General features: G+C 35.8%; 2 protein-coding genes across 3 annotated transcripts; one reads left to right on the forward strand and one right to left on the reverse strand.

The window, feature by feature from the left end:
• Positions 1-2,685: 2,685 nt before the first annotated feature.
• LOC120486711 (uncharacterized) lies at positions 2,686-4,125 on the forward strand. The gene is made up of 3 exons (XM_039682841.2): positions 2,686-3,405; positions 3,569-3,658; positions 3,759-4,125. The coding sequence occupies exons 1-3, from the start codon at positions 2,919-2,921 to the stop codon at positions 3,761-3,763; spliced, it is 582 nt and encodes a 193-aa protein (XP_039538775.2). The 5' UTR covers positions 2,686-2,918; the 3' UTR covers positions 3,764-4,125.
• dnase1l4.1 (deoxyribonuclease 1 like 4, tandem duplicate 1) lies at positions 3,779-9,778 on the reverse strand. 2 transcript variants are annotated; one of them, XM_089121611.1, is made up of 10 exons: positions 9,640-9,778; positions 8,083-8,168; positions 7,758-7,846; positions 7,600-7,686; positions 6,676-6,788; positions 5,466-5,578; positions 4,822-4,979; positions 4,654-4,750; positions 4,141-4,192; positions 3,779-4,060 (listed from the first exon to the last, which is right to left on the reverse strand). In XM_089121611.1, exons 2-10 carry the CDS (start codon positions 8,161-8,163, stop codon positions 4,056-4,058), a joined length of 795 nt encoding a protein of 264 aa, XP_088977737.1. In that variant the 5' UTR covers positions 8,164-8,168; positions 9,640-9,778; the 3' UTR covers positions 3,779-4,055. The 2 variants fall into 2 exon arrangements, with proteins under 2 accessions (XP_088977737.1, XP_039538772.2); XM_039682838.2 differs by having other exon boundaries at positions 3,779-4,192.
• Positions 9,779-10,445: the final 667 nt, after the last annotated feature.

A 10,445-nucleotide genomic window follows, 5' to 3' on the forward strand; every position in this document is an offset into this window, starting at 1 on the left:
TGTATATTCAGTTCTCCAGTCACGCTTTTCATGTCTCCAAATGTTCAATCCTCTTTGATTAACCTGAACACACACGTCTTTTGTTATTGTTTCTTTTCGTTATGTAGTTTTAGTTATTTTGCTGATGCATTGTGTCTTATGTTCCCCCTCCACTGGATAGTGGTCACTCACTTTCAGTGCCTGCCTGTGAAGACATTCAATCTGTTTTAGGAACTAACTAAACCAGTCCTCAAATTAAACAACTTTGTTTATTAAAATGCACAGTAACTCATGTCTTTATGTTAAGTGTGATTAAGATTGTAAACCTGATACTGGGTCCAGCATTGCGTAATTAAGACTCCTTTAATATTTTCAAGTCCTGATGAAACACTGAAAGCTGTGGTGTCATTATAAAGCTTATCTCTACTTTTCACACACACAAAAGCATAATTTAAAATTGAATTTAACATATAGGATTTGAATGTTTAAATTCCTTTAACGACAACAAATATACCGGTACAATGGTGTGTATGACTATTACTTTGAATATTTCCAATATCGTTCATGTTTGAAGAACATAGCAACGCATATATTAAACAAAATCTTTCATTCTCAAGATTATGGTTAAGTAGTTTATAATGTCGACGTAACAGAACAGCTCAAATATACCAAATGGATTTTGAAGTTGATCTTTGTAAACAAAATAGGAAAAACATTTAGTTTCAGCTCTGATTAGCTCATCTCTGAGCTAAAATTAGTCAAGATGATACATAAATTTTTATTTTAGGACGTTTTCTTTAAAAAGGAGTCCACTCTGTAAGATTCCCTTGGTAATAATACAAATTTGCCACATGAAGTAAGTAATAACCCAGATAGCAAACTGACATTGAATCAACGTGGAAATATGACATCGAAACAACGTTGATCCGACATTGTTTTGCTCATCGAATTAACGTTGAACCAACGTCAGACGCGTCATTCTTTCAAAACTAACGGAAAATCAACATGAAATCAACGCGTTGTTTCAACGTTATGAAAGCAAACCAATTTTCGATTTTCATTTAGCTTTGAAGAATGCCGCGTCTGACGTTGGTTCAACGTTAATTCGATTAGCAAAATCAACGTTGTTTTAATGTCATGAGAGACGTCGTTTCCACGTTGATTCAATGTCAGTTTGCTATCTGGGAAGTAGGCCTAAGTTTGGCAAAACTCGGCGAAGATCGTCAAAATATGACGACACACGAACCAACGACAGCTGAGGATGACCGGAAGTACGTATTTTAGTAGGAATACGCTCTTTCGGTTAGCTTTTTATAATAGTGGAATCCGATATACTGCTGGACCAAATCTCTCCGCAACCTGCCTGAAGTCACATATGACGACGATGTGGTTCGGATGGTAAGTGAAAACTCTCTAGTGGAAAAGCGGGAAAGCTGAAGTATGGCTGTCTACGTCCTGATGCAGAGCAACCCGCCGCCGGTACACTACAACAACAAGCGCGGGTAGCTCTAGCCGTTCGCCAGTAAAGGTAAACGTTACTATGGTAACAGCGAGTTGGACCAATCAGCAGACGTTGCTGCTACGCTTAGGGTTCTGGGTAGTGTAGTTTCTTTTTTTTCATAAGATAGCGGATAAAACATGTTTTTTTCTTAAAACAAGGTTGATTTCATGCGAACTTATAGCTTCAACAGGAGCAAAAACCTTCGTTTCACAACCTCATAGATCGTAGTCAGTCTACCTCGGATCTCGAGAGATATATCCAGCTGCAGACCCGCAGCACCACCAGTTTCAGAACCCCAGTTTCAGAACCCCAGCGCCAGAACCGGAAGTGAGGGAGGGGCGGAATTATTATTATTGCATTATAATTGTTTTAGCAAGAATGTAAGAACAAAACGGGCCTGAGAGTGAGTTCCTCATTTGATACATTGTAAGTTAAATTTATAAGATTGTTGTGATAAAACAGGCCTAGCTTGGGTTGAATTGGTCATTTTGTATAGATTTTTAACAAAACAATGCCGAATTTATCTCTTTTTTAGATTTTGACATTATTATTTTACACGAAAAATGCATGCTGCACATGTTCTTGTGAAATAAAGTATATTTTATAAAAAATACCCATGCGTTTTTTAATTAAACAATCAAAATCATCTTACAAATACATATCTTCAATATCAAAACAATTTAAGATTCTTGTAAACACAATAAATAAATAAATAAATAAATAGAACATAAATTATCAAAATTAATCATAAGTTATCAAATTGTGTATAATTTTGAAAACCTCCAATGCTTGTCTTGTTTTAGGCTATATCTTTCAAAGCTTTATTATACAAAGTTAACTCATAAAATATAAAAAAAAAAACAAAAAAAACAAAGGTCTTACCTTCCTAAATCTACACGTATGTATAAGCTAAAATTATTAAACTGCTGTTATACATTAAAATGCCCATAAGTTTCAAGTATTATTTTTTCACCATCATGATCAGGAAATAACTCATAATACAATGAAACGAATAACTGAAAAATATACAATTATATTACACAAAATCAATGTTTTAAAATCCGTATTGTACTGTAATGTAGTATAACAACATACATACGTAGAGGAAAATACCCTCCAAATTACGTTAGGTGGCGTTATTAGGTTTCAAACCTAAGCTCCGCCCCTCACCTACGTTCCTGGCGCTGGTGTTGGTTAGAACGTAACTCCGCCCCTTACTTCCGGTTCTGGCGCTGGGGTTCTGGCGCTGGGGTTCTGAAACTGGTGTGCTGCGGGTCTGCAGCTGGATACTATTGACCTCGGATGGTTTAGACATTAGGGCTGATAATCTAAATCCTTATCGAGAAATACTGTTGACCGGAAGTTCTGTATCTCTACTCCGCGTTCCGAAAGCAGGAAGTGTGACATAGGCCTAGGAGAGTGAGCGCGCACCCGCACAATGGAGGAGCCGCGCGCGGACGAAAACGGTGAGCAGAAGAAAATGGCCAACGACGAGGATTTAAGCAACTTTGATCGTGGTATGATTGTCGGTGCCAGACAGGCTGGTCGGAGTGTTTCCGAAACTGCTGATTTACTGGGATTTTCACACACAGCCATCGCCAGGGTTTTCAAAGAATGGTCCGAAAAAGAGAAAATAACGTTATCCAGTGAGCGTCAGTTCCGTGGGAAAACAGGTCAGAGGAAAATGGCCAGCCAGGTTCAAGCTGATAAAAAGGCAAAAGACACAAAAATAACCACAAGTTGCGAACAAGGTGTGCAAAAGTGCATCTCTGAACGCACAACACGGAGAGCTTTGAAGAAAATGGGCTACAGTAAGAAATCCCGACGGGCGCAGCAAAATAGTTCAATAAAAGATGGGGAAAATGTTGTTTCTGAGGAGAAAACGCTGTCGGAGAAGTCTCAAGTTCTGCAGACACATTCAGATGGTAGGGCCAGAATTAATCAACTCTACATTTATGTATTAAACATTGTTGTGTACTAGACTAATCAGAATTTTACCTTCCTGTTAAAGTTGGATTGTTTTAATGCTTTGTACATTTAATGACTTGTTGAATTGCACCCATTCCTTGTTTTATTCGCAAACTACAGGAGGACATATTGAAAAAGAAACAGAAACCGAAAAAGAAACAGAAAGCAATGGAACAGTTGAAAGCCAAGGCTGCTCAGAAGGACCTTTAAGTAAGACATAAAACAAACCAATCATTCTTTAATATGTCTAATGTCTAATATAGAACATCTTTCTATCAATAAACATTTCTCCTTTGTTTTCTTTCCATAGGTTGAGAAGAAATCAAGAAGTCTGGGAAGAAATGAATGTGATTTATTGTTCAAAACACCAACTTATGATTTGGGTCAACAATGGCAACATCAAATCATTTTTTTGTTGGCACTTTATATTTCAATTTCAGATGTTTAATGTCTGAATTCGCAAAGCTCACGACAACACAGTTCTATAATATCCAAACATTTCAAGTGTAAATTCTCATGTAAACAACTGTTTGTTCAAGCCTATCCATCTGTATATTCAGCTCTCTGGTCACACTTTTCATGTCTCCAAATGTTCAATCCTCTTTGATTAACCTGAACACACACGTCTTTTGTTATTGTTTCTTTTCGTTATATAAGTTTTAGTTATTTTGCTGATGTATAGTGTGTCTTACGTTTATTGTTCAGTTCCACCTCTACTGGATAGTGGTCACTCACTTTCAGTGCCTGTGAAGACATTCAATTTGTTTTATGAACTTATTAATAAACCAGTCCTAAAACAACAATAACAACAAAAACTTATTTAAATGCACAGTAATAACTCGTGTCTTTGTTAAGTGTGATTAAATATGTTTTAGGAACATACTAATAAAAGAAATCTGTAAGTTAAATATATCAGTAACACTTTACAATAAGGTACATTAGTTAACATTAACTAAAAATTATGTTAATTTCAACATTTACTAATACTTTATTAAAATCTTGTTAACATTAGTTAATGCAATATGAACTAACATGAAAAAACAATGAACAGCTAATTTGTATTAACTATTGTTAACAAAGATTAACAAATACAGTAATAAATGTATTTCTCATGGTTAGTTAATACATTAACTCATGTTTGATGGTAAGTATGATTAGATAAGCCGTGGTGTAAGTTCAAATAAAAAATAAAAATTAATATTTACATCCTCATCTTCCAGATTGAAGGCCGTCTGGAAGTTGAATGGTTTTGCAGAATTTGCCACAACAGCGTTCAGCATGTCGTCTCCATAAACCACAATCCTGTGAACATGTGTTATTAATAACAATGATATAATCCTACTTTATGTCTATTGTACGATGTGATTATTCACCGGTCGTAAGTGTTGTCGTTGCGTGCGCTGGCTGTGGTGTCCACGTCATCCTTGATCAGCCAATGGAAGTCTTCGTCACTGCGGATGCGGATTGTTTTCATCTCTTTATCAGACACATAACTACCATCTGCATTGAAGTCCCCCAAAATCATGATGTTCTGTAAAAGATAAGCATATGTTTGAAAAACTTTGTATTATGTTGTAAGCATTTACAATCAAAAATGCATGGCTTTTCATTGCCTAAAATATGTGAGCTTGGATCACAAAAGCAGTCACTTGGGTCAATTTTGTAAATTGAATAAATAATCTTTCCATTTGTGTGTGGTTTGTTTGGATAGGACAAAATTTGGCAAAATATAACTTTAACAATCTGAAGGATTTAAAATTGTGTATATTTGCGCAATTGTGGTGTATCCACTCGCAAAAATAAAAGTTTTATATATTTACGCTAGGAAATTTACTAAATATCTTCATAGAACATGATCTTTACTTAAAACCGAAATATTTTATCGATTGTTGTGCCATAAATATATACCCGTGCGCATTTAGTTTTGTGATCCGGGGTCACATATAGTATATTGAGTCTCTAATGGATCAGCCAATGGTTGATTGCCATAAAGGTTTTATAGTGTGTATTGTTATACATCAGTCTTCCACTTCTTCTTGACAAACTGAACCACGTCGTACAGTTCATCGAGTTCCTTCACTGAATCCTCAGGCTTTGTGTGGACGGGGATCAGCACCAAATCCTTCAATACTGCAGAGACACGAGCACAGCAATTACAATCATTTGTATCCTCATAAAAACACGGGATTAATGCAATTCAGCCTGTGACATTTCAGTTTAAGCTGTTTGGATTGTCAAATGGGATTTAAAGGGATAGTTCACTTTGAAATTAATTTTTGATATGTTTTATCTTACCTCAAGGGCATCCAAGATGTAGGGGTCTTTGTTTCCACAGTAGTTTCAATTTTGACATTTTTCAGTCAAACCGTTGTTGTCTATCATTCATACACTGGAGGCTAAGGGGGTCCACCAAAAAGCATGCACAGAGAAGTCCAAATTAAACATGATTTAATGACTCGTAAATGTAAGTACACATTGATGGCCTAAGACACGAAACGAGCGGTTTTTGTGAGAAAACGAACAGTATTTATCGTTTTTACCTTGTGTAATCCAAGTGATCTGAATCAGTTGTTCAATGTCCAACTGAATCAGTTCAATGTTACGCCGGAAGTGATTGCTTGCGTGTGACGTCACTCAATATTTACGCTGAGATTTTGGAAGTTTTACCTTTTACTAAACATATTTAGATATACCGAAATCGTCTTCCATTGCGGTTTCCCGTATATCTAAAAAGGTTTAGTGAAAGGTAAAACTTCCGAAATCTCTGTATAAACAAAGAGTGACGTCGGCGCGCAAGCGATCACTTCCTGCGCCCGTGCCGTCAGATCATTTTGTCATGGCTATGATTACAAGAGGTAAAAACGATATAAATACTGTTAGTTTTCTCACACAAACCGCTCGTTTCGTGTCTTAGGCCATCAATGTGTACTTACATTTACGAGTCATTAAATCTTGTTTAATTTGGACTTCTCTGTGTAGCTCTTTGAGGTGGTGACCATAGACCTCCATTATATGACTGATAGACAACAACGGTTTGACCTAAAAATATCAAAATTGAAACTACTGTGGAAACAAAGACACCTACATCTTGGACGTCCTTGAGGTAAGATAAAACATACCAAAAATTAATTTCAAAGTGAACTATCCCTTTAAGAGATTACACAATACAGGAAAAATGTGAAAATATGATTCACACACATACGCTGAGATAATATGTTGTACTTAACCTGTTTTATGACACTTGAATCGCAGAACGTAAGGTTCTCTGGCAAAAGCATCTTCATCTCCAGGCTGTTTGTCATCGTATTGGCAAGAACCAACCAAATCCACCATGCTGACCCTTTATATTTAAAACAGATCATGTAGTTAAGTGGGGTATTTCTATTTGTATAATCTGTAAACAATTAAACAGTATAAAAGATATAAAAGTCAGAATTGATTGATGTAAAATTGCAGGTTATAAAAATCAGTATTGCATGATATAAAGTCAGAATTGTGAGATATAAACTATTCTGAGGGGGAAAAGTTTTTTTTTTCCCATCAGAATTGGCCTGATAACTTGCAATTGCAACTTTATATCTCACAATTCTGAACAAATATGTCAGAATTTCGAGAAATAAACTCGCAATTATGTGTTATAAAGTCGCAAATATTATAATTATCTTCCATAAGGACCATAGTATATCGAAAACCAAGAACTTTCTGTGAATCGTAGTTTTTGGTTATAGAAATACCTACAAATAACCAATAGGGAATGTTCTGTACACTTTCCCTTTCCAACTTCACAAAATAAACTCCCTGAGTTCATAAAACATTTTAAAAAGATACATACGGCTTTTTATCTCACAATTACGAGTTAACATCTCATTTCTCAGAATTGCACGGTAAGTTTTAAAGTTAGAATAAAATCACAATTGTGAGTTATAAAGTCAAATTCTGAGAGAAAAAAAGACTTTTTCTCAGAATAAGCGACTTTATATCATCGATAAAAAAAGTCTGAATTGTGAGATAAAATTATGGCGCAATTACCTTTTTGATATTTTTATTCTGTGGCCTCGACATGAACAAGATGGGAATGTTTGGGGAACATTCGGTGTTTGTTTTCAGGCGTTTTCCTGACTAATGCTCTATTGTAACTTCAACATCGTTACCTGTAAAGGAACATGAACTGTTCTTTGTAATTCCCTCTTCCCAGGCGTGTGCTGATCTCCATCTTGTAAGGATCTCTCTTGTTGGACCTGTTAAAGAGCGGACAGTCATCTAATAATATGTTTTTGTCCTCATTAAAACACACACCTGTTTGACTCACTTATTCAGCTTTTTGAGAAAACGATCCACTGCAGCTCCGCTAGAATCCACCACTTCAAGAATGACGATGATGTCATAGCGTGACACAATCTGCAGAAATACAAGTCATCATTTCATACAAGCTACTCCTCTCTTGAAGGATTATCAGACTTTAAGATTAAGAACATGTTATAGCCTCATCCAAAGAGGGAGTTCACTATCAAATGGGATGTGACTGTATTTTCTGTAGGTGTGGATGGGCGTCATGTTGATCAGGGTTATTACCGTCAACTAAAACTAAAGCATCTGTCATTTAAATCCAATGATTGATGGTAAAATCACACTACCTTGATCAGGGTTTCCAGCACGGCCAGATCAGACAGTTTTGATTTCCCAAATCTCTGGACGTTGAACGAAGCGACCTTCATGATGCCTGTTAAACATGAAATAAAAGAGATTTGCAACCTTAGTGGAAAATCAGGCAATTCCATCTATAATGGCCTTTAGCCAACAAATAATGTGAAAAATCCTGTTTGTTGTGTTCTCGGGATCTTTTTACATGCTGACAAGAGAAAGAGCCTGTTTAAAGAAGCAGTTTACAAAGAGATCACCAGACAAGATAATCTCGTCAAAATGGTCGAACAACACAATCTGTTTAATCCCGTCTTAATCAAAAAAGGTGTAAATTTAATCACGGACATTAAATACAAATCACATTCACAAATGCAACAGGACAAGCTAGAGCAGATCTGTGTGAAACTATCTCGGGGTCGGGGGGGCATGGGCTCTCATGTGCCCCGAGGGTTTCTCAATGGGGCAGTTTCAGCTGTCAGACATTACTGAGGAGAAGACCGCCTTTAAATTAAATCTGCACTCTGGTGACCATCTGTCATGGACATGACAACACCACCCAAACACATATTTATGATGATGGTGGATGTATAGATTCCACTCATGGTTTAAGAAGAAAAGACACTAAAGTGTGTTTTCACATTCCATCTCGCTCAACACCGCACAAGCCGGAACAAGTTTAGGGGTTAACTGACTATGATGTGTGTGTTGTTTAAAAAGTTTAGATTCCAAAACATTTAATTTAAATTCTAAGCATCATAGTCGGAATGTAAAAACCGCTGAATTTTGAAAAACAAGACCCTTTTGTTTAAAAAAAGTTTACATTCAAAAATTTAAATTTTAAGCATCATAGGAATACAAAAACAGTTGAAGTTTGAAACTGAGATTTGATTCTGGGATGCTCCCGACACTTTAAAAAAAATAAATAAATAAGTGTTACACTTTTTTTTAAGTTGACATTGTTAAGTTGTACTTAAATAAGCACCGAGTAATATTAATGTACTAACTGTAAAAAATATTTTCAAAGATTTGTTATCACAACATATTTTCTTTTGTCAAATCAACTTTATAATAATTTATTCAGTTGAGATAACTTATTATTTTGAGTTTCTGATGGTTAAATTAATCTCCTTCATTGTATTAACTCACTTTTTCCAGTTCAATCAACTTAAAATTTTAAGGCAACCCAGGTTACTTACTTTTTTAAGTTAATCCAACAATATTTTTTTACAGTGTAGTAATCACAACATTTTTTCTTTTGTCAAATCAACTAAAATAATTTATTTAGTTCAGATAGCATATCATTTTGAGTTTCTGATGGTTAAATTAGTCTCCTTCTTTCGTTGTATTAACTCACTTTTTCCAGTTCAATGAACTTAAAATTTTAAGGCAACCAGGTTACTTACTTTTTTAAGTTAAACCATCAATATTTTTTTTTTACAGTGTTAGGGTAAGTTGTAATTGTGCATATTACTGTTATTACTATAGTACGTACATGTAGAAACACTTAAAATAAAGTGTTACCAAAACAAGTTTAGGATTTAAGAACTTACCCAAGCACTGGTCCGAGGATGCACTGAAGAAATGGACTGTAATGATTCATAAAAACAGCAGGACACCTGTGACCTGATTGGCTAGTCGCAGGAACCAGTAAAGTGACTTTGTTTCGAGGGATGTCCAGGTTGGACACGCGGAAATAAACAAAACAGTCCCTCCCCCAGGGCAAACATTCACTCGGAAGTGGAAAGCTGAAGATCGCAGGTAAGTTTCAATTCACTCATCCTCATGACTGGCACAAAGGGTTTAAAAATACACTTGAAGGAGGAGAAATAATGGCACGGTCGTTACAGGAATCTACTAAGAAAGAAAGAAAAGGCAAAAAAAGCAAAAAGGATGTCTCAGTCAGTCAGTCAGGTGTAGGATGCAAACTGCCTTAGTTCTGAAGGTTGTTGATAATGGGGACGGTGGATAAAGTGGATGTTGGGTTAAATTATAACATGAAGTTAAGTCACTCTCTACATACCGTAGTTGCATTCAACTTGAGAAGTTCTTTGTTTTCATAAATGTCGTTGGGATGGATTTCATGCCCAGACAATCCAGGCGCTGTGTTGTTTTTACCGCTTGAACTGCAGTCAGTGCCTCCATGGCGAAGTGAAATATGACTACAGTAAACAACAGTTTCGATATGATGTCTGTTAAAAAAATTATGTCAGGGAAATGGCGGGAAATTCGGGTTTCCAGACTTTTTACATCATGTTTTATTTTAAACTGTTTGTATTATACATTTAAAGGAGTAGTTCACTTTTAAAAAAAACTTTTGCTGATAATTTACTCAGCCATGTCACCCACCCATGAAAAC

This window comes from Pimephales promelas, chromosome 2 (assembly GCF_988280905.1).
Source record: "Pimephales promelas chromosome 2, fPimPro1.hap1.1, whole genome shotgun sequence".
Classification (NCBI taxonomy): domain Eukaryota; kingdom Metazoa; phylum Chordata; class Actinopteri; order Cypriniformes; family Leuciscidae; genus Pimephales; species Pimephales promelas.

What these genes read in the sequence shown, in the direction of transcription:
- LOC120486711 (XM_039682841.2), top strand. Translation starts at nt 2,919, where the DNA reads ATGGAGGAGCCGCGCGCGGACGAAAACGGTGAGCAGAAGAAAATGGCC. An exon ending in TCTGCAGACACATTCAGATG is followed by an intron (nt 3,406 to 3,568) that starts GTAGGGCCAGAA and finishes CGCAAACTACAG; the next exon opens with GAGGACATATTGAAAAAGAA.
- dnase1l4.1 (XM_039682838.2), bottom strand. Translation starts at nt 8,163, where the DNA reads ATGAAGGTCGCTTCGTTCAACGTCCAGAGATTTGGGAAATCAAAACTG. An exon ending in CAGTTCATGTTCCTTTACAG is followed by an intron (nt 6,789 to 7,599) that starts GTAACGATGTTG and finishes TTAAATATAAAG; the next exon opens with GGTCAGCATGGTGGATTTGG. An exon ending in AGAAGAAGTGGAAGACTGAT is followed by an intron (nt 4,980 to 5,465) that starts GTATAACAATAC and finishes TATCTTTTACAG; the next exon opens with AACATCATGATTTTGGGGGA.